The sequence below is a fragment of the Scomber japonicus genome, chromosome 9 (genome assembly GCF_027409825.1).
Source record: "Scomber japonicus isolate fScoJap1 chromosome 9, fScoJap1.pri, whole genome shotgun sequence".
NCBI classification, from domain to species: Eukaryota; Metazoa; Chordata; class Actinopteri; order Scombriformes; family Scombridae; genus Scomber; species Scomber japonicus.
In genome coordinates this window covers 22,534,327-22,557,440 of record NC_070586.1, presented here as the reverse complement: position 1 = coordinate 22,557,440, position 23,114 = coordinate 22,534,327, and the positions used below count along the sequence as shown (strand labels likewise).

General features: G+C 38.1%; 2 protein-coding genes across 2 annotated transcripts; one reads left to right on the top strand and one right to left on the bottom strand.

Annotated features, from left to right (window-relative positions):
• Window positions 1–1,059: 1,059 nt before the first annotated feature.
• Window positions 1,060–5,156, bottom strand: slc2a11b (solute carrier family 2 member 11b). The gene is made up of 12 exons (XM_053324748.1): window positions 5,082–5,156; window positions 4,845–4,943; window positions 4,221–4,381; window positions 4,006–4,130; window positions 3,456–3,585; window positions 3,173–3,321; window positions 2,643–2,830; window positions 2,385–2,495; window positions 1,828–1,929; window positions 1,630–1,705; window positions 1,374–1,501; window positions 1,060–1,245 (listed from the first exon to the last, which is right to left on the bottom strand). The coding sequence occupies exons 1-12, from the start codon at window positions 5,154–5,156 to the stop codon at window positions 1,060–1,062; spliced, it is 1,530 nt and encodes a 509-aa protein (XP_053180723.1).
• A 3,215-nt stretch (window positions 5,157–8,371) lies between these two features.
• On the top strand, window positions 8,372–21,788 carry si:dkey-98f17.5 (uncharacterized protein LOC569123 homolog). The gene is made up of 12 exons (XM_053325297.1): window positions 8,372–8,510; window positions 10,661–10,772; window positions 13,129–13,222; window positions 13,945–13,999; window positions 16,932–17,072; window positions 17,162–17,322; window positions 18,001–18,099; window positions 18,777–18,922; window positions 19,091–19,262; window positions 19,355–19,467; window positions 19,580–19,667; window positions 20,293–21,788. Exons 1-12 carry the CDS (start codon window positions 8,399–8,401, stop codon window positions 20,344–20,346), a joined length of 1,347 nt encoding a protein of 448 aa, XP_053181272.1. The 5' UTR covers window positions 8,372–8,398; the 3' UTR covers window positions 20,347–21,788.
• Window positions 21,789–23,114: the final 1,326 nt, after the last annotated feature.

Genomic DNA, 23,114 nt, shown 5'->3' with positions numbered 1-23,114 from the left:
AATACTGCACAGAGAATGAGGGATTTGTGAGTGGCTCCTGTTTTCTCTGGGGTCCTCTAACAGATTGCATAGATGTCTGAGCAAGTTCACTGAAGATCACCTGAGACTGAAGTGGATGTCTGAGTCTGATTTCAGTTCAGTGAACAGGTCCAGATGATATTTTTCTCCTTTTCTTCTCAGTGAATTGGGCTCATCACACGGCATGCACTTCCTTAAAAGACTCTTCTACTAACTGACAAAGACAGAAAGAAATGTAATCTGATCCGACTCTCCTCATGGCTACCGTGCTTAATTTGAAGCTAAGCCTATTATGTGAATTAAAGATTTGCACTAAATACTCAAGACCAGCATTTCCATTAAAGTAACTGTAATTGTTGTATTGTAATAATTTGCATATACTTTCCAAAACTATTTTACTTTCCCTTAAACCTTTTTGATGAATCATTGCATTGTACAACTTTTGGCAAGAATTGTATCTTTCAGCAGGATATTGCATCATTTTCTTATAGAGAAAGGAGGGTAAAAAGAGCTCCTTCTGTACTTTTACGTGATTTTTTCACCCTAAGTATTTTTTTGTCCTCTTGGGTACACTGGACAATCTTATAGTATCATACTCTTCCCACTTCAGTAAAAACTTGCATGACATTGTTCTGCAACCTTTCCTCCTCACAAACTTGTGATCCCTGGAGGTGACATGCACTACTGAAAGGTTAAACTGCTGATTAAAAATGAAATATCAGGCAGCCACAGTGGAATAAACCTCATGAACACAAAGCATTAACTTTTCAAGTTTTTGATAAATCAAGCTTTATTGACAAATCTCAGAAGAAAAGTTACTTATACAACTTATAAACTTATAAAAGTTGAAAAAACAACATTTATCGTACCAAAATATTACATATTAATGTTTTTTTTAATACACTGTATGTATGTAAGTGAACTAAAGAGTACAATAGATGTGACTAGCCAGTACATCACTGAAGGTCAGATAAGGCACCATTATTTGTGAAATATAAAAATGTCTTAAAACTACTTGACTCCTGAGTCAAAAGTTACATTTCATAAAGAGGTTGCTAACAGTGTTGTCCCTGTCCCATCAGCACTTCTTTTGTCTGTGGACTGAAACACATTCTGTATTTCCAGGAAAGTTTTGTTCTTGGTTTCAGGTACAATAAGGAAAATGTACGTTGCTACCAGGGCACAGACGGCCAAGAACACCAGGAAACAGTACTGCTTCAGCCCGATCTGTGGAGATACAACATAGTAACACACAAACAGCCTCATGAGGGAGTTATCCAACATTTAAACCAGAAAAAATTAGATGTACTGTAATTTTCAAACAGTTCAATCAGTTCATCTTTATGGGTACTAACCACTATAAAAGGGAAGACCATACTGATGAAGAAGAAGCTGAGCCAATTCACTGATCCTGCAATCATGTACGCTGCGGGGCGTGAAGTTTGTGTGAAAAGCTCCGTTGTCAAAATGTTAGTCACGCCACCTTTTAAAGAGGGCACCAACCAAGCAGCAACAAAAGAAACCGCTGTTAGTTTAGTTATGGCAGATATGCAACAGCGTCTGCTAAGGAGAGACTTCAATGGAGGATAAGACACAAATATAGTCAGTTACCTGGGCCTAAGCCAAAACTCAGGATAAAGGCAAAAACACAGGCCATGCTCAGGTAGGGAAAAACTGGACTGGCATTCTGAGAGAAAGAAAAATCATACAAAAGAAACATTAACACAAACTAGGAATGCCATATACATGAAAACATGTGACACAATGCTGTAAACATCTCCTTTGTTGTCTGATTTGGAGGTTAATTACCTGAAAAGTGATTGTCAGAGTGAATAAAATGCAGCAGATGCTCATCAGCATGTATCCTCCCGTGATGAGCACTTTCCTTCCCAGACTTTCAATGAGCAGACCCTGTGAGGCACACAGCATGTCACAAGACCACAAAGACGTTCCAGGAAACCACTTCCTCTGAGTTTTACTCTGACCTTTCATGGGATGTTGTCCATTTTGTTCTGTGAAATCCCACTCAACAGTTTTTTACTTTATGTTTCAGCATCTTATCCTCTGTTTTTAATTATTTCATTTACACTTGTTGCCCTTTCTGTCCTGTGTTTTCTGTTCTAATGGCTTTCTTTTATCAGATTGTATATGTTATGGAGTATGTTCTTGTGATGTTCTTATTTATTGGTGAGTTAAGGACAATTTTCCTCTGTGGTGGACTATAAAGTTGTATTTTGTTATACTCGCCTTCAGGATTGCTCTAGCTAGACCAACTCTTGAAGTTTATGTTTGATAAGGTCTAGAAAGGGAACCTCAGAAGTTTGTCTAAGTCTCACAAGACACTTCAAATATACTGTAAAACTTACACAGGTGAGAGCGGTGAGACATTCACAGGCACCAGTGCCGACAGTTGCATATGGTATTTTATCATCAGGAATACCAGCTTGTCTGAACACATAGTCTGTGTAGAAGTAAATCTGCAGCAAATATAGACATGAACACTGATTAAAATGTGCACACCTCACATTATTTCTGTACAGATCTATTCCACATTTTTGTAAAGTCAGAACTGGACATTTTTGGCATTGGGGAATAGAAGCAGGTACATCATGGTGTGTACATACAGCATTGATCCCATTCAGCTGTTGAGCTGTATTGAGAAGAATGATGGTGAGAAGCTGCAAGCGTACGCTCCTGTCAGTGAAGAGCTCCCAGGGTTTCTTGGGTTTGAACCCGACCAAATTGTTCCTCTCATTCTCGATGTCCTCCTGTTCACTGTCATATCTAGCCATACCGTGCAGTTGCTTCAGGGCTGTGGACAGGAAAACACATGACATACGTGGTGATTGTTATCCTCCTTATGCACCGCTCTCATCTGATCCCAGCTACAGACTCTGAATTTGAGGATCCTATCAAAAAGGTCTCCTGCGTCAAACCAGTTTCTTCTTACATCATGGTGGCATCACAAGAATACAATCACATGCTTTGACTCACAGCCATGAAGACAAACATCTCAGCCTCTGGTGGTTCCAGACAAAGGTGGCCCCCAGCCTTTTTAACTACGCTGTCATGTAGTCAAATCAATCTTTTCAGGCCAAAGATAAAATCACACTGATCTTGAACCGGAGGTGCAGCAACTTCAGTGTCAGTTTACCTTTTTTACAACCCTCCTCATCTCCTTTGTCAATGAGCAGGTAGCGTGGGCTCTCTGGGAAGAAAGGTAGGATCAGGAGCTGCAGGAAGGCTGGGACACATGTGGTGGAGAGCAGAATAGGCCAGTGCTCCTCTCTGCCCAGCAGCTCTCTGTTGAATCACAGATGTCTGGTCAACATCCTTTTCTCAATGACAAAGAAATACAATTCCACATGGCAACATTGTAAAACCTTGTAAATACAGATTTCTGGTGATGTTAAATGTTAAAGGTATTCAGTATTTACGTGAGACCCATCACTTGTCCACTCAAGATCCCAATAGTGATGAAAACAGAGGTACCCATTCCTGTCATGCCACGAAGTGCAGTTGGAGCGATTTCCCCCAAATACAGAGGCTGAACACAAATACCAATTCCTACAAAAATAACACAAAATATGAGAATATTAATTTCACTTCTAATAACTTTACTTACTTTTAGTTCTTGCAATTTTGGAACCTTTTGATCATTTTTTAATTAAATTTTTTATTTTTATCTTGACAATTTAATTATTATTTTTTTTACTGTTAATTTGTATTGTCTTTTCAGAGTCATTTCACTGTTTTATATAGGTTTATATTTGGCTTGTTTAGTTTTTTTCTTGTTTTATTGATCAATGTGACTTTAATTGCTGTTTGCTTTATTGTTGCTCATATTGTATGGAGCACAGGAAGGCTATTAGTGACCACTTTGTTGAAGCTAATGGGGATCCAAAAGAAGAAGAAATAATCTAATACAAAGACATATTCTTCACTATAGGATGTAGGAATGAAGCCTTTCAGTATTTCATGATTTACCTGCATTAATTCCAGTGATGAAACGTCCAATGATGAGTAATTCAAATAATCCTGTAGGGTAACTCAGACCCATCAGCAGTGCAGCCACTAATACAAAGATATTATTGGTCAACAGTGTCCCTTTCCTGCAATAACATTGAAATACATCTGTTACATTATTACAATTTTTTTAAAACAACATAACTTTGCCACTTATTTAACTTTTTTATTCATACCTTCCCAGCCTCACAGACAATGCTCCACCGATTGACACTCCTATAAGTCCTCCTAAGGTGAATATAGACACAATAGTGGACCAGAGTAGAGTGAGAACATCTTCTGATATGTCCTTTTGGTAACGCTCCTTCCAGGTTTGGTTTATGAAATTATGGACGTACTAGAAATAAAATAGAACAAAACAAACACAAAATGTGCATTTAGCAGAAGAACAAAAATGACTGAAGAATGGTCTAATGTATTATTTTTTTTAAAGTTTCATTTATACAAAAAGCACTATGCTGTGTTGTATATCAAATGGAAAAATGTGAGACTTTTGTCCTGACTACCAGTAAACAACTCAAAGATATTCAGTTTACTGTCATTGAGGACTAAAGAAACCAAAAAATATTCCATCTTGAGAAGTTGGAATCAAAATATGGAAATGTTCTTCTTTAAAAAAAGACCACAAACATTGAATCAATCCTACCATTGAGTTGTAGATTTTCTTGGATCAGACTGGCCCCACATTGTCATAGTAGATTATCATAAAATTATAACACATATCACATATAATATATGATAATACATATCATAACATAACCATAATTAGATTAAGTCCTATGCAGCAGTGAGGTTATTACCGTGGTAGGTGCATTGATGATAGAAATGTTATATCCATACTGAAAGGTTCCTCCAATGCAAGCAGCACACGCAGCCAGCAGTAGTGATTTGTTGGGAAACTGCAAATAAAAAAATAAAAAAATGTTCATCCAGATATGAATATCTGGGTGAACAGCTGGCACTCCACAGTGACCATACATGAACCAGACTTCACTGTATTTCTGTTTAACACTCTTAAATCATGACATTTAACATACCTTAATAGTCCACTTTGAATCTTTTTCAGCTTTAAAAAGCAAAGGCTGATATTCATCCACACTTTCTTTTGTCATTTTGTCGATAAGTTGTTTTGCTCAAAGAAGTATTGTCCAAATGTTTGTCATGTGCATACAGAGCATCCTTCACACAAAGACTTTGTTCCCGACAGGAAACTTAGATCTGAAGAGAGGATGGATTTATCCTGAGGACAACACAATTGACCTGTTGTCATAAAGTCACTGTGGAGTGTAAAGAATCGGCTGCATTATTTCCATCTCAAATAACTGCAACCAAATGCTTTGTTTCTCCAAAAGAAAGAAGGAAAGCAATTCCAGCATGTTCAAGAAGCGCAAAACGTGATTTATTTCCAATCATGCACAGATTAAAGTTTGAATGCAGGTCAAAGTAGGGTGGTTCACATGGTGAGGACTTTCCAAATAGCCAGAAAGAAGGCGTAGAGTCCAGCTAACTGACTGAGAGACAAACCTCAGGCTTAGAGGTTCCTCTTATAAAAGCTTGTCCAAACCAAAACTTTGGTCATTTTTTTTCAACTTTAAATGTCAAGATGTAGGTTTAATGTAGGGCTATAAAATGTTAAATACATAATAGTCAATGTGTTATGTAGCTGTTAGAGTACTGGCTCACTCTATGTTTTGTTTAAAACTGAAGAAGAGCAATCAGAGAAATGAACATCTGCAGCAGCTGCAGTGTCAATTAAAAACAAGTAAAGGGACCAGAACTGGAACAGAAGAGTGGTCAAAGTCCATTAAATGAGCCACATTACTCTACATGTGCGGTATATTTTTACTTCAGAGTGCACACGCAATAAATTACAGACTGTGTTTGACATTATTTTAATTTACTCCAATTTGCAAATGTTTGCACTGGCTACCTGACAATTTACGGTTTACTTAAAAACAACAGTAAGATGCCCAAATAAATATAATGAACGTTAGAAGATGTATTCATAATGCATTTACAGTTACAGCCTAATAAAGAAAAAGGTACTTAAAAGTTTATTTGAAGCTAATATGATACTTCAGACATTCAAATGAGTCAAATCAAGTGGATATCTTTCAGCATTACAGTCTTTTTAAAGCCAAAATCCTTCTTTTTGTTTTTATACTTCCAGACTCAGACTGCTAATGCCTCATATAAGCTTCAGATCAACTTTTGAACTCAGATTTTGGTGAGCACAGAGAAACTTTCCCTCAGCAGGTGATTACTGAAACTTACAGATGATTCAGCACTGAATGATTTAAGGCCAGTGGCTCCATTATGAAGTGTTTTAGAGTTTATGGACAAAATGAAACATGCAGAGCCAGAATTTTTTTTTTTTAAATGCCAGTTAAAATTGAGGTCCTCATCAAATGTCTGTTCATTTAAATTAAGGCTTAACCCCCCCCCCCCCCCCAAAAAAAAAACACCATGTAAAACGATAAAAAAAAAGGTAATTGGTAGTTTATCATACCTGTTTCTTTGATTCTGCTGATTCTTCATTGATGTTCATTTTGGAAACTGCCGTAAAATTATGTTTGAATAAACCATTTATAATGGATGTTCCACTTCAGTGTGAGGACTTGCATAATGGCAGCCTATTGTCAAGTGCAGCATATGATCTGAGCTCCAGGGGCAGGCTCATTAACTCCTTGCAGCACATTCCTCCATGGGTCTGAGGGAGGCTTGCCCATGGATAATAGATGGATTGCTGACCCAAATACTACAAGTATCTGCTAATGCTCGCTTGAGCATTAAAGTGAAAATCAACCTTGGAATATAAATTACACATTGTTTCTTATTGACAATGCTCAGTTTAGTTTAGTTTTGTAAGTTTAGAGCAGTAGTTCTCAGAGTTTTTGCATCACACTGACCCCTAAACTGACACAAATTAGAACACTGACTCCCATTCCTTAAGATTTTTGCTTTCACATGTTTTATTACAGTAAGTGTATGTAACCCATGCCAAAAACAGTCACACATTCTGTCCTCGTGTTACTTATGGCTTGTATTAAAGTAAAAAATAATTGATTCCCTTTTTTGCTATGGTCAACAGCAACTCTGGGAACACTGTGATTCACAACTAGAAAGCTCACTTAGATGTGAAATCAAAGAAAATGTCTGGGAAAAATCAGTGGAGCAACACAACAATGTGTATCCTGATCATCCATTCAGTTTATACTCTGATTTACATCTTACGTAGAGTTGTTGAAGATACTGGCTTTACATTATGTTATATACTTTTTTTTTCTAAATGTATGAACATCTATAGGCCTATTGAAGAGCCTTATGTGTATAGTAGTATTATTTATTTACAGTACTACACTAATATAAAAAAAAAGAAGTTAACGGATTTATATGATGAGATGAGAAAAAAACGTTTAAACATTTAAGAGATGGTATGAAAACAAGAAGAGACAAGAGCTTAGTGTCATTTAAAGGAGCTCAGCACAGTTTCATTGTGTTGCTCCGCTGGTGTCTCCTCTCCTCAGGCTTGTGTGTGTGTGTTGAATTCTTAAAACTCCATTTGTTTATTTATTGCACTTGCTATCACATTTATTTGAAAGCAATAGTTACTTACGAATTATTTTATTAAACTGCATTTTCAAAAGCCTACAATTATCATGCAAAATATGATGCATTGTTATGAAGTGCACTACCTCCTATTCAATAAAATAGTTAAAATGATCTCCACCATGAACATTCACAAGAATACAATGCATTCTAATAATCAAATCATAATAATGCAATATGATATGATATGATATGATATGGTATGATATGATATGGTATGATATGATATGATATGATATGATGCGAATGATGGAAACACAAAGAGGGAATTTGATGCTAAAAAAGACTTTAAATGTGGAAAATCTCCACTTGAGGTGACTAACTCAGACTGTTGAAGCAGTCAGTCAGACCCTCTGATCAACTTTTAAATGTATTTTTGCAAAAAGTGACTGGGGCACACTGTGGATTTTGGTCCCCATCACTAACATTGAAAGCACATTTGTCAGGGATCTTTTAAAGGTCAGTATGAACAGAAAGAATGATTACAATTAGGAAAACCTCTTTCAGTCCTCATATGAACACTGATTGTTGTTTTGAAAAATTGTGAACCTATCCTTTAATTAAGGCAGTAAAACATTGCCGGGTCATTCTTGAATGTTGTCACTGCCGAGTGTGCCCTCGGTGTCCTGACAGTATTTGTTCACAGGGGGGCGCTGCATTCACACAGCAGAGTCTTATGTGCAACAGTGAACCTCTTCCCCCGCTGGTTGTGGAAACAGAGAGGCGGCAGGTCGGCCTGTTCATAATGTCGGGCAGAAAGCCCCGCTCGGTGGCAAACCCCCTGGAGTCTGCGATCACCACCCCGAGTGAGAAGATACTGAAGGAATGCCACAGTTTGTACGTGGACAGCGAAAACGGTAAATAACGAGGGATTAAAGGGAGCCATATGCAGCGTTACAGCACAGAGCGAAAATAAGCTCACATAGTTGTGATGTTATGTAACAATAATGCTTCAAACTACCCAGCAGCACTCTGTGAAGTTTGTAGTGGACGTAAAACTGAAATTCTGCTCAATGATTAACAGTAATTATACTTAAATGTGAAGTATGGTGGCCGTGCAGTAGCAGCACGAGCAGCTGTCTGTCAGTGTCAGATATATGTCATTGATCGGGTGTTACACCCTATTTGGTGACCCATCAAGTTCTATGACCTGCATTTTTGGAAGCATTCAGTTTAGCTGTAAATACTTATAAACCTTCACTGAAGTATGGTACAAAATGCAGGATTTTACTTGTTGTGAAGAATTTTTACATTGTGGTGCTGACAGGCTTCTTTTACTTAAGTAAAGGATCAACTTCTTTCAACACTGCAGAGTCACCAAATACGGTGTAACACCGGGGGCCGCACCTACACTTAATGTGTGTGCTCTCACTATTTCGACCAATGATCTGTCAGGTTGAACCATCCACTACAATGTTCATCATGCTCTCACACTTTATTTGCATGGTAATGAAGCCTGTAGCGACTGTTTCAGATTGTGGGTGGTTTGGTTTTGAATATACAACTAGGCTATTAGTTGTATATGTGGACGGATGTGGTGTTCAGTCACCTTGATGTATAGCCTACACACACACACACACACACACACACACATATAGGCTATAGTACGTGTTGTTTATCTGACCAGTGTGTGCGCACTTTGCTCTTGCAGCACTTATAGGAGTTATTAGAGTTTAAGACCCACTGCTCCTCCGAGGGACATAAGTCCACTAATAGATTAGTTGCCAACTGTTAAATTAATCAGCAGATATTTTGATAATTATTGTTTTCAATGCTTTTCTTTTTAAATACACAATTCTCTGATTCCAGCTTCTCAAAATGTCAATATTTTCTGGTTTCCTTAGTCCTCAATTACAGTAAACAGAAGACATTTGAGGATGTCATCTTAGGCTTTGGGAAACAGTAATCAGCATGTTCAATCATTTTCTGACATTTTATGGACCAAACAACAAATTGATAAATCACAAAAATAATCGACATAATATTCATTAGTTGCAGCCAGCCTTAAAGATTTACTTGCTGATACTCTTCATAATGTTTATGATTGCTCCAAGTATTTCAAGTGTGTCTGTGAGTGTGTATGATTATAATGTGAATGAGCTCTTGCAAAAGAGTCTTGATCCCAATCAGATTTCCTGAATTAATAAAACTCAATAATAACTAATTAGAAGATAATGCGTGATGCTGGTATGCCAGAGAAGACAGAAACAGGTTTTTGTGATGAGAAAAATAGATTGTTCATTTCAGAAAATTGACGGACCCAATTAATGATTGTACATTCATCCTTGCAGGGTCTTGGGGGCACATTGTCAGTCAATCACAGGGCTGACATATTTTTAGAAAATAATTAGAGACTGTGTATGGCTGACTGAGCACAAAATGAGGCTTGATTGTGGATTTGACCTTACACCAGTAGTTGAATTAATTTGGCTCGTAGCCCCCTAATACTTAAAGGAGAGTCCATGTGGCCTGTCGCCACAGGTTTAATATGTATGATTGAATCATTTCCTCCACTCACAACTGTCTTTCTTTTTTTCCTTCCTACAGTTGAATGTTTGAGCATCACTGTGCAAAATGATGTATGTGCAAGTTTGAAACTAAAAGGCTGTTTTCACCTTCATCTACTGAAAGTGGAAAGTTTTTCTGTGCTCACTTTAAATCTGAGTTTAAGCTGCGTCTCTTCGAGCAGGATTTGTGAGATCATACCTAGTTTGGAAACTGGTCCTGATCCTAGTAACATAAGTGTGATGTAGAAACTTGAAGTCTCCAGGTCACAAACACTGAGAGCTGACTTTACAGTGAATTTGGAGACATATAGCATTTAGCTGTTTAACTTTAAATATATTTGCATTTTCAAGAGTATCAGACACACATTATTGTTCCAATCAGAGTATTTTATATGTATTTAATGCACAGCTGAAGAGGATCTTTAAAGGATTTTTATTACATTGTGATGATTCTCCCTCAATCCCGCTCACTGTGTGTGTACACATCTGTGTATTTTCAGGCCTGGTGACGATCGCCAGCAGCCTAGGAGTCCGACTCCTGCCTCCCAGGAAGAAGATCATTGTGATGATAATGGGGAACCACTCTGCAGGGAAAAGCTCCTTCATTAACTGGTAATACACTTTATTGCATGACCTACCGTTCTACCGTTGAGCTGTGCCAGGCTGCCTGACCATCACATGCTCTGCACCATGTGTGAATGAGAGAGCCACAGATACCATCTTCACACATGACTTTTAGTAAATTGCTTTGTGATATTGATGCAGTTGAGCACTGTTGCCACAGGAAATGTGGGGTTGCAAAATTTCACATTTCACAAAATGTTATGTACACTTCAGTAGCCATATACAGTATGTTAAAGTACTCTTTCAATTCACGTCAACTGAGAAACTGTTCATAGATAGAATGAATCGGATGGGAAATGTCTGTTTTTGGTTAGTCCAGTGAATTAATGCCTGACAATGTATTTTATGATATTGATGCAAAAATCATGTAAATCGAACATTGAGCTAATACACACAGAGACATGAAAATATTATTGGATATTTACTGCAGTATAAACAATGTGTTTTGAGCGAGCTCTGTACGGAGCACAGCTGTCGAGCATGCTGACCTCTCATGTTTTACACCTTTATATCTGTTGGTCTTTTTAGCTTGTAGATGTGTGGTGTGGTTAAGGGATGAGAATAACATGAATTCAAATATTAGCTAAGTTAGACTCTTTACTCATTGAAGTGTCATAATTTCAAATCCAGATGTTGCTTTAAAATCAGCTTCATCAGTATTTTGACACATTTTTTAAATAAATAAATTGGTTGGGGAAATAATCGGGTCTCTCCCTGAGAGGAAGTAATAGTCTCCACCTTTATGATTAATATCTGCAATATTTGCATAAGATAAAACAGCAATTTATCAACAATTTATCTCATGCAAATGTCTGACTTTCTGTATGTTTGAGGTTAGTATTTGACTATATAGTTAGTAAAATTTATTATCCACATGAGGGGCAATTTGTTGAACGGCCAGCAGGAAATCAAACACAGCAATACACATACACATGCAACCACAATATACAACAGATCAAAGTGCACTAATGTTTCGGGGGGGGGGGGGGGGACTGATCATGACAAGCTGTTGATGAGGCCAATAGTGACAAATGAGCGTTTGAATCTATTGGTCCTGCACTTTGGTACCATGTATCGGTGACCAGGTGACAGCAGCCAATATTCGGAGGACAGCGGGTGACAGGGGTCAGCCAGGATAGCTTCTGAATTTGGTGGAGGCTTCTTCCTAAAATCAATAATCATTTCCTTGGTTTTTGAAACATTGGTGTTTAAAGATGAGGACTCACACCAGTCAATGAAATCATCCACCACTGGACTGTGATTGGTGTCCTTGTTGTTAAGTAGTGACACAATCACTGAGTCATCAGCAAACTTAATGATGTGTCTATCAGCATGCTGACTTTATATACTATGTGTAATTTATTGTCCTCATGAGTAACAAAAACCTGTGTAACACATCAAATCAGTTATTTTACGTACAGAGCACCTTTTTGCAAAGTTTAAATTGAATAATCTATAAGTAAATTAGCAGAAAATTAACAACAATTATGATATTTTTGTGTATAATTTTTATTGATATATCATTCATTGCAACATATAAACCGTACAGAAATCAATATCCAAAACCCAACATAAACATGCACACACACACTTATACAACATGGGAGAGGGATGCAAGTAAGATATAAGTAAGAAAAGTTCATCTTCACCTTTTGCCGAGGACCTATATGCATCTATATATGACTATTCAACAATAGAAAAAAAAAGAAAAAAAATCTATATATACATACAAATGCAGTCAAATTGAGTCCAGATTTGTTGTAACTAACATCAGCAAATTATTTTCACTATTGATCCGTTTTTTTGTGAGGTCTGCAAAATGTCAGCATATTGTGAAAAATATTGATCACAGATCTTCACAGAGATACTTTTAAAAATGTCTAGCTTTGTCCGACTAATAGTCCAAAATCCAGATAAAACTTATTTATTATCACAGAAGAGTATGAAAAGCAGAAATTTATTTGGGAAGTTGAGACCAATTGATCTTTACATTTTTTGCTTTAAAAATTTGCTTCAATTATTATTCAGTTAGCAAAATTCTTGTCAGTTCATCTTCTGTCGATCAACTAATCAACTAATTGTTGCAGCTCTAAATGCAAGAATGTTTAACTCATTTAAAAAGAAAAAATGCCAACATTATTACCCTAAAATTATTAAGCATTATCCCATCTTTTTCTACATTTTATAGATTAAATAAATAATTCATTCATTGTAAGAAATAATTAGCAGATATATTGATAGTAAAAACATTTTACTTTAGTTGCAGCCCCACTGAAAAGAAGCACAGTTTCTTTTGATCCTTTGCAAATAGTTTCTGATGTGTTTTACGATGCTGTTATTTCAGGTACGCTGAAGAGCACATACAGAAAACTGGTGTTGCCATTGAAACGCAGGGGTTCACGTTCATCACAAGTGGCCGTAAAAGAGAATCACTGACGGTAAGAGAGGTTTACAATTGAAGTACCGAATAATGCTTGAATAGAGAACCATGATGACAACCTTTTTTATAGTCAGCATTGTGCTGCTCCATTTTATTGCATTTCATTGCATTTCATATATGTGTGTGTATATATATATATATATATTTTCCCCCTCAGATATCATCAGTGCTTGTTCACTGTAACAGTATTTCATATTTCGATGGCTCTACTCAGTCCACATGTGTTTAAATACTTAACTTCAGTAATGGGAACTGTAGCTGAAACCAGTCATAAAGGCTGATAAAGCGATACGTTCAATGACCCCATGTATGGAAAATACTTATCTTTCTGTATGCTGCTCCAATGAGGACTTTGTTGTATAGACACACACACACACACACACAGAGAGGCATCTTTGCAGCATATAGACATGCTCAGGAGACACCTGTCTCTCTGCGTTCTCTCATCCTCCTCTGCCTCTGTGTTCATATCCTGCCGTGGTAAAGGTGATGAAGATGAATAATATATTTGCAGTGCAGGACTGCAGACTAGAAGGATTATCTCCTATGTACAGAGAAAGCTTAAAGCGAGCACACTGAGCTGCAGCACAGCATCTGGCACTAAGACTGAGCATGAAGTACCAAGAAGAAGAGAGAGGACTCTGTTATAGAGGGTTGAGAGCTCAGGTAGAACTGCAGATTAATATCAGTCTCATTATTGTCTTTGTTCCTTTTTCACAGGGGAATGCAACACTACACCTCTACCCTCACTTTAGACCAATCCTGGAGTTCAAAGGTAAGCATTTTTTCTCTTGTTCCAGCATCACAAACTCATAATGGGTTACTGAATGCACAGTTTAGATTATTTGCCATGGTTATTATGAAATTTAGTGATACTGCTGCCAAGAGGAACTGCAGGCCTCTCAGCTGTGCTTTTTCTTAACTTAAATCAATTTTATGCTCCTAAATGAATCATAATGTGTAGATCTTGTGCATGCAGTTGCTGATGTGACACATCACACAACTATTTTTAAAACGGTTTACAATGTAGTTTATGTATTCCTTTTTGAGGATAATCTGATGGGTTTGCATCCCTTTGCCTTATAATAGAGAATCTTGCATTGTGAATATTTGAAGCAAAGCACTGCAGTCTTGTTAACTTTGATCATCCAGCTGAAAAACTAACTTTTACTGTATGTCATCAGCTTTGTGGTGCATGTAGAAGAAAAATGCATTTATATGAGTTTTATTTTTTTCTATTCTATTTCTTTCTGCTGTTGCTTATGAAAAACATCAGAGGGTGAAAGGAGAGAATAATAGCATCAAACAGTACTGTTATGAACAGTGAACAAGAGATTAATGTAATGATGAGCTGCAGCCACAGATTGTTTCCTGTGAGCTCACGTTAATATTTTCGATGATGCTAATGAAACATTTATGTGTATCTGGAAATCACAGGTCATGCTCACCTTTTTTTGATTTGAGGTTGAGTTTAGGTGCTTCAACTTGATGACTAATGCTCACCACTGAGTCACAGCCTGCGTGAATTAAGTTTGCCTTTTCATTATAAATCAGAACAGACTGCTGCTCCCCTCCTGTCACGTCTCTGCCGCTCGTTTCAAAGATGTATGAGTTGATATTACGCTCACACTGAAGACAGAGAAGGATCTAATTAGCAGCATATTGTTTTGAGACAATTGCTCTCAGCTAATCTGTGCGTCAGCAGTGGTCTGGAGCCTCTGGATGGTGAGGTGGTCGTGCAGAGAGTCTGGGTGTGCCTGCTGTCTTGAGTGGGAGCAGTAGTGTGGAGGAAAAGGGGATGGGAGGGGAGAGGAGGGGAGGTGAGTAATGTATGTCTGTGCGTTGACAGCGTGCACAGAGTGAGGGTTCACTGGGTGCGGACCGGAGCGCTCACGGTGTGGCGTGAGTCACACGCCCCATCGACAGCAGTGCAGTGGAGTCAGGAGGAGCTGCCGGGAAATGTCACAGCCATTAGAGACGGCACAGCCCAGACTCCAGCAGCAGCAACAGCCTCACTCTGCAGGCCTGAGCCTCGCAAACACCAAAACCTGATCTGCTCTGGAATACAAGCAGCCTTTCTTTTTTTTTCTTTTTTTTAAATTTTAACTTCAATGCTGCCTCTGGAAATACACAATATCAGGCATTTGTTTACCTGTCACAGCGACTGAGGATGACTCATCAGAAAAGCATCATATATCCTTACGTTGGAGCATCAGCTGATTATACAGTTTAGTGTCCTCTGGGATATGCTCAGAGACACTTCTGTGATATTGTTTTAGACTTACATAAAGATTGTTTAACCTTATCTTTTTGACTTCATCCTAGCAACCTGTTGTCAAGAGTTTAGACTACATGCTGCATGGGTTTTAACTGGCGACGATAAATGATAAATGATTATCAGATAACAAAGATTTTTAGTTGTGTTCTCGATTCTCATTTCCTGCAGATATATTTCCAGTGCATTTGGTTTGACCAAGTTCTTTTTTAGTCCTAGTTGATGCAGCATTATTGCAGCCTTTGCCCTTTTCCTAGTCCAGTGAAGCCTTCTCAGTTACAGTCACTTGAGGAACTTAGCACCTGAGTACTGCGAGTATCGGTCTCGTTTCCTTTTCACCGTTCAGGGAATTCCGAGGACTTTCTTCAGTTACGTACGGAGCAGTATGTCTGTATCAAGGGCTGTTTGATAGAGACCGACAACAGACTTGCATAAATGTTGTTGTTATTTTGTCTTAAACAGAGATGTATGTTTTAAACTGAAGACAGTATATGTTTATATATATCTATACATATACATATATATACATATATGTAACTTGACTCCAAGGCGATCCACATTATCTTGTCACATTTTGCATTACAGGGATGGCTCGGTATTGTCAGGGAATACACTCAGGAGGCTGATGTATTGATGTTGTGGCCATGCTGATGTAAGAGAAACATAAGGGAATGCTAATGTGCCACAGCAGCAGCTCCGCTCACTGCAGCACAAGGATGTGATTTGTGCTGGCCGTTAACACCTGCCTCTTCCTATGAAATAGCCTCAGTGTCATCCCAAGCCTGTGTGTGTTTGTGTTTAGAGGGAGGGTGGCGGGATGTCTCAATAGTCATCCTGTTCTGGTGCTCAGAGCTGGGGTTGGTCAAGATAGGGGGGGCGGGCGGGTGGTGGTGGGGGGGGGGTTTTGGGCGTATCTTAACCTCACAGTGCGTTGCCTCACAGTCGTTCTTCACTGGCTAGCTTTATGTCCCACGCCCCATGCTAAAGCTGCCAGTTGAAGAGCTGTTGTGTGTAACCATGACAACAGACCTCTCCGCAGAGGGGATGGTGAGAAAACTGACCTAACAGATCTTTTCACGTGTCAGAATTGAGGTTTTATGAGTGAGGGCGGGGCTGCAGTCGTTGTTTATCTCAAGAGAATGAATTGATGCTTTTTTTATCTTTATCATGTGTATTTATTCATCATCTGGATCCTCCATGTTTGCAGTTTGATCGCAAATGCACAGAGAGCACAAAAAGTTGTCTTTGATCTTTAATGTCATTGGCCTCCCATGGGTTTCCAGTTATTGACCACACTGCGGCTTTTGGTTGCACATAATATAATTATTAGCGGTGACAGTTTCCTGCAGGGGCTTTCAGTTCATCATCTTTGTTTCTATGAACTCACCCTGAATGAGGAACCTGTATACACACAGTGTTTGCATTTTTTCAGGTGTTATAGACTATCTGACTGCTGAGATCTCCACATCCAAGCAGAAGAAGTTCAGCCTGGTGACATTTGTGGACACGCCGGGTTTGGTGGACGGGGACATGATCTACCCATTTGATGTGAACAGCGCCATCACCTGGTTGGGTACGTCTTCACAAGTTGTCACTCCAGTACTGATGGATGATGCTCTGAAGCATTTGTGTTTCTCTAACGAATATTCTTTTCGTCTGCAGGAGAACAGGCTGACCTGATATTTGTGTTCTTTGACCCGATGGGTCAGGCGCTGTGCAAACGTACACTCAACATTGTGGAGAAGCTGAGTGAGAAGTGCGGAGACAAGCTGTTCTTCTACCTCAGCAAGGCTGATGAAGCTGGGAAGGAAACAGACCGGCAGGTAAATTAATTTATAAACATTTGTTTATTTATTTATTTTTTATGGAAACTATGCCAAGCCAGTTCAGTTAAAGGACAGGTTCACAGTTTTTGAAGTTGTTCTTAAAACAACAGACAGGTACCCATATGAACAGCCATACTGACTATTAAAAGATCCCCTTCAAATGTACTTTTGATGTAAGTGATGTGTGTCCACACAGTCATTTAAAATTGTTGTGAAGCTTATATGAGGCTCTGAGTTAGTCATTTCAAATGGATACATGACAAATATCTTTTCAGCATTAAATTCCCTCTTTGTGTTTCCTCTGACAGTGTTTCCCTGTTGAGCTGTGGTGGAAGTATAGTAACAAAAAGAGGGACTTTGACACTAAAAAGACTGTAACATTGAAAGATATCCACTTGATTTGACTATCTTGGATGGCTAAACCCTCATATTAGCTTCCGATAAACTTTTAAATACGATTTTGTACAGATGAGGCTTGTGGATTTTGGCCCTTATCACTTACATTGTAAGTGCATTATAAAGAGATCTTCTAACAGTCAGTATGAACAGAATGATTATGGTAAGAAAAACGTGTCAATGTGACACCTGACTCTTGTTTGAGGATAGACTTGAAAAATGATGAACCTGTCGTTTAAACCTGGAGACGTATGAATGTTTTTGCCTTTCTTTCGGCAGAGGGTGATGATGCAGATAGTCCAGGAACTGTGTCGCCGTCCAGGTCTCAACAAATGTGGTTTTGAGATGCCCACAATATATATACCCAACCCACAGAAGGTAAAATTCAATGTGTTTTTGGCATTATAAATACCAGCTTTAAATCTATATGCTCATAGTTTTGATAATAATAATACGCATCTGATGCTTAGACACTTTAAATAATGTAGTATTTTCCCACCTTGTTGAGGTGTCAAATAGCTGTTTTATTTTCACAAGTGTTTTTTTTCTAATAGATCAGCTCCAGATCTCATCTGGGGTCTGAATTTAAGGTTCTCAGCTACTTGGGATTGCACATCCATCGATTATCCTGGAATGTAAATTCTCCGCCCCATGTTTAGTTTTGGCTGTTGATGGCTTGAAACAGGATGATTAATTTTGTAATATGATGACTTAGAGAATTATCCACTCTTGGGGAGGGGGCAGGGGGTTGTAAACTATGGGCTTTGATCAGCCACCTCTGACAACGGCAGTCCCAGACGTGAGTTATTGCTGCACCATACTGTGATCTACACTCACTCAGTGCAACTCCGCCTGATAGATTTGTGTCTCCCTCCTGACCGCCAATTTATTTTCGCTGAGCAGGTGCAACTTCACTTCCTGCTCCCATGGCTGTTTGTCAAAATATTCCCCCAGGATTTGTCATGGAAGTTTCCCATCTTTCCTGTCAGAGATGCAAATGATGTTTGAGCTATAAATCCAAAACTGATGCACTTATGAGGCTTTGTCTCATCCAGCCGAGCCGATGTGTAAACCAGATCGATAAGGTGTGTCAGACCATCGAGAAGACCATCAACCAGGCCGTTCAGAAGACTTTGGATCAGTTGGAGAAAGACTGTGACCTAATTTGTTCTACCATCAGCAGCAAATTAGAACAGGACAGGTTTGACCTCTCAACTTACTACATAACACTCATTAATGTGGTCTTAATAAAGCTAATGAAAGACCCTGAAAGATCCAGAAAAATGACAGGTGGCTTCTTTTACTACATATGATCATCTGCATTAAATGTGATGTCCAAACCAGATTCCCTCTCTATGTGCACATACAGGGTTGATGCAAGTTACAACAAAAGCGTCCGCCTTCACTCATTCATGTGCGGGGCTTTGGGCGTTTTTCTTCCTCTCCTCTTCATCCTGAGTTTCATTGTGAACACCATCTCCAAAGAGCAGGTGGAAGAGCTGTTGGGAGAAGGGCTGGCTCGAATGCTGCTCATCTTCTCAGTAAGTTCTGACATTCGTAAAGATTACATTCCTACAGTGTTTCTCGTAGTAGTCCCAGCTCTCTGACTGCCTCTTTAACGTCTGTCTCACAGGGAATAGTGATGTATTTATGGGACTGGATACCAGAAGATGGACAAGTAGTGTTTGTGATCTTTTTTGGGGCGTTTTGCTACCTCCTGCTTTTCCTAGCAAAGTATTTTGCAGGGTAAGTCTTACACATACTCGACACAAACACATGCATACACTTCTGTACACATAAGCAGACTAAACCATCATGGAAATGTCTATATGAAGATGTTGATGTGCTCCTTCTTCAGCCGAAGGAATAAGACGCTGACGAAGAAGGAGAAGAGGACCATGTCAGAATACAATGACTATATCCAGGATATCGTCAGAACCAAAAAGGTTAGATTCTTATTTTGTGCTATCAAGGCTATTACATATTTGATAATAAAATAATCATTTTAGTAATCTTTTAAGCAAAAGTACCAGAAATGTGCTGATTTCAGCAAAGTTTTTTCTTTGTCATATGTACATGATGCCAAAATGAATATCTTTGGATTTTGGACTATTGGTCATACAAGACATTAGAACATGTGACCTTGGGTTCTGGAGAATATAACATGCATTTTTTTTTCTATTAACTGACATTTTATTAGCAAAACAAGTGATTCATTGAGAAAACAATCGGCAGATGTTTTTGATAATGAACATAGCTGTTATTGCAGCTTGAGATGTAATATTGGATAATTTTATAATGACTGCGGGTCAAATTCTTTGTTAATTGTGAAAGGAGTCCTTGTAGTGATAAACAGTTATCACCCTACCCTGCAGTACTCCTCTGCTCTGTTAACATCATTCTGTTAATTGTTTTGGGTTTAATTTGACTGTTAACTGATACCTTCTTTGCCACAAAGTCTCAGTATCATGTTCGAAGGTGACGGCACAAAATCAATTAATGTAGGTTTAAATGAATGTTTTCATTCAGCAGGAGAATTATAAATCTTACATAGTTCATTTTATTCCACAGGGTAAATTGTATGAATGGTACCTCCAGCAATGTGCAGCCGAATATGACTTCTGACTCCGGGGAAGCTGAGCGTATGTTAGCATATTGCAAACAAAGCCAAGGTTTTTGTAAAAAGACACTCCTTGTCCACCATGAATCATTTGGTGATCTGCGGCAGGAGAAAGATGATCCCACCAAATGATTTCCTGTTGTCTTAACCTCTCATGCAGCAGAAATCACTGCCAACTGCCATCATCTCAAGAGTTACAAGATTACTCAGAAGTTTAAAAAGTGCCTGTATTGTTCAGTATAGCTGATAAGCTGTGATTGTTGTCATTTGATAAAAGCAAATTTCATAATGTGAATTCATTTTTACCATTTTTGTAGCACATACATGTAGACAGAAGTGAACTTTTTCTTAATTTCTTCTTCAGAAATCAGCTGCTTTCTGACAGCAACATGTTCTCTGTTAATCCTCCTTGTTGTTTTCATGTCGTTTTTATCCTCTCGCAGCCTCCTGAAGTTTGTAAGATAACAGAATATGTTACAGTGATTCTGATGTTAGCAATACCACAATAACAGATGCAGTAATAATACTTGGGCATTATATGAAATACTTTCATACCAATAACTTGCCTACAGTATACATTTTCTCCTGCCTCCAAAGAGTCTGTCCTACCTTTTTAGTTTTGTTGTGGAATGTGTGTGTAGATGCAGTAGATTATCAGTATGTGATAGTATTTACATAAACCACAATCGAGATTGTTGTAAAAATGTAATGTTTCTATCCATTGTTTTAATGACCTGGTTAACTCAAATCTGTTTTTAAGACAATAACACCATGTAATGCCTTCACTCCAGTGTTTGTAGATATATTTATTAGTCTCAGCAGGTATCTTTTGAGGTGCTTTGTTTACAGCGGATGCACCGATCTGATACACCAGATCAGTATCAAAGCCGATACTGACCTTTTTAAGTGGATCATTTAACACAATTCAGAGATGAGTCCAAAAATATACATTTTTGTCAGCGTGATTATCAAAGTCAGTCTTTTCTCGGTCAACTATGCTCATTCAGTCACGGTGGGTTGAGAACATAAAATTATCCACACAGTGAGGTTTACAGAGTTTAGATTTGGGAAAAGAAAAACACAGATACACTGAGGTTAGGGTATCGCAGTAGGTATTGGGAGAAAAAAACATCAAATCGGTGCATCCCTGCATCTTACCCCAAATAAAGTAAGAAACTTCTTTGGGCTGTTTGCAATATTATTGTGAACACTGTCAGGTTGTATTTTATGTGTGAGTTAGCTGCCTCTTCAGTAGGGATTTTCTTTACTTTTAAATGAGATATTTCATTTATGAATGTGTGAATTGTGTGTGTGTGTGAATTTATCTATTTTGTTATTTTTATTGTATGAAATCAAAAAGTCTCTTTGTCTAGAAACATGTCTTTTTTTTAGTCATCTTGACTCAAAGAATGAAACCAGTTGTAAACATGCAACTATGCTGTGTCACTTCCTTGAAAATCATTAAACATTTTCTACTGAATTTTACTATACCGGCTATTTTTTGTGTTTTCGTCATTAATAAAGTGAAGCATATACTGTATGCAGAGTCAACAGATGGATAAACACTGATAATGAAACTGTCTGTAAAGCAGTGAGTAGATACTGTTGGAAGACTTTATTTCAAAGTTTTAGTTATAAAAATGCCACTCCCAGCTTCTCTGGAGAAAGAACAATGCTTATTTTTTCTTTTTTTTGAAACACTCTGTCAACATTAGTGTGTCAGGGCTCAAGTATATTGGGGTCCTCAGCGCACCAGGATGTATTCAAGCATCTGCTTTACCCCAAGCACAATACAAGCACTTCTGAATGAAAATGAAATTACAATAATAACTGGGAAAATATTAAAGCAACATATTCATTCTGCCTGCAAAAGGACCAGCAACCCCAGGCCACAAACCTCAGTTCCCTGAGTTAGTAACAAAAAATATCCCTATGGAGTTCACGGCTATCAAAAATTACCTCAAGCAACTACTGCATTAATCTTGCAGGGATGACATTTGTTACAAAATACGTATTTCTATTGTGCAAGCACTAGTGTGTAATCAAAATATGATTCGAATTTTATTTGTGTAATCTACTAGCAAGGCAACCAATAAGAAGAGGTATATTTTTTATCCTAAAAAACAAATTTATTACGAGCTGCATGTGTGTGTGTGTTTGGTGTGTTAGTCGGTTAAAGCTGCATTCAGGGTTGAGCTGCAAGTGATTATCCAGTTTCTTGTTGAAGATTTAATCTTTGTTTGCAGATGCTTCTACATTAAAAACTCTATTTTGGGGCTTAATTTTTCCTTTTATAGTTACACCATGCAGATCTAAGGCCTGTGTGCAAGCATACAACCAACTCTGTTATTTAAAACATAGAAAAATTCAGTTCAAATTGTATGTTCTTATCTTGTTACAGTGCATTCAGGATTATAGCTATTTACAATGTTATTTGTACAAAAAATGTCAATGCCCATCCCTGGCTTCTTATAAACAAAGTGTACAGGTAGATACATCTTGCAGCAGCACAAAGGCTGAATCCAGTATTGCTTTGCTGTGAACATGACAACTTTGGTCACAAATGACCTGCTGACACAGTGATTCAATGTATTCAGACTTCAAAGTGTCTCTCAGGAACAAAAGCTTCATCCTCAGGGAATTGTGTCTGAAACAGATGCAATCCTTAAAGTGTGTCCTCAGTGTGTGTGTGTGAATGTGTGTGTGTCCAGACCGGGTTAGCTGCTCAGTGTCTCAGCACCATAAAGTGTCCATATTGTCCAATTGTGTCCAA

Bases quoted from the DNA above. Each gene is read 5' to 3' on its own strand.
- si:dkey-98f17.5 (XM_053325297.1), top strand. From the start codon at position 8,399: ATGTCGGGCAGAAAGCCCCGCTCGGTGGCAAACCCCCTGGAGTCTGCG. The intron at 13,223-13,944 runs GTAAGAGAGGTT...CCTTTTTCACAG, and splicing joins GTAAAAGAGAATCACTGACG to GGGAATGCAACACTACACCT. The intron at 18,100-18,776 runs GTAAAATTCAAT...TGTCTCATCCAG, and splicing joins ATATACCCAACCCACAGAAG to CCGAGCCGATGTGTAAACCA.
- slc2a11b (XM_053324748.1), bottom strand. From the start codon at position 5,156: ATGACAAAAGAAAGTGTGGATGAATATCAGCCTTTGCTTTTTAAAGCT. The intron at 1,706-1,827 runs GTAATTAACCTC...TCTTTCTCTCAG, and splicing joins CTCTGACAATCACTTTTCAG to AATGCCAGTCCAGTTTTTCC. The intron at 1,502-1,629 runs GTAACTGACTAT...CCTCTTTAAAAG, and splicing joins GAGTTTTGGCTTAGGCCCAG to GTGGCGTGACTAACATTTTG.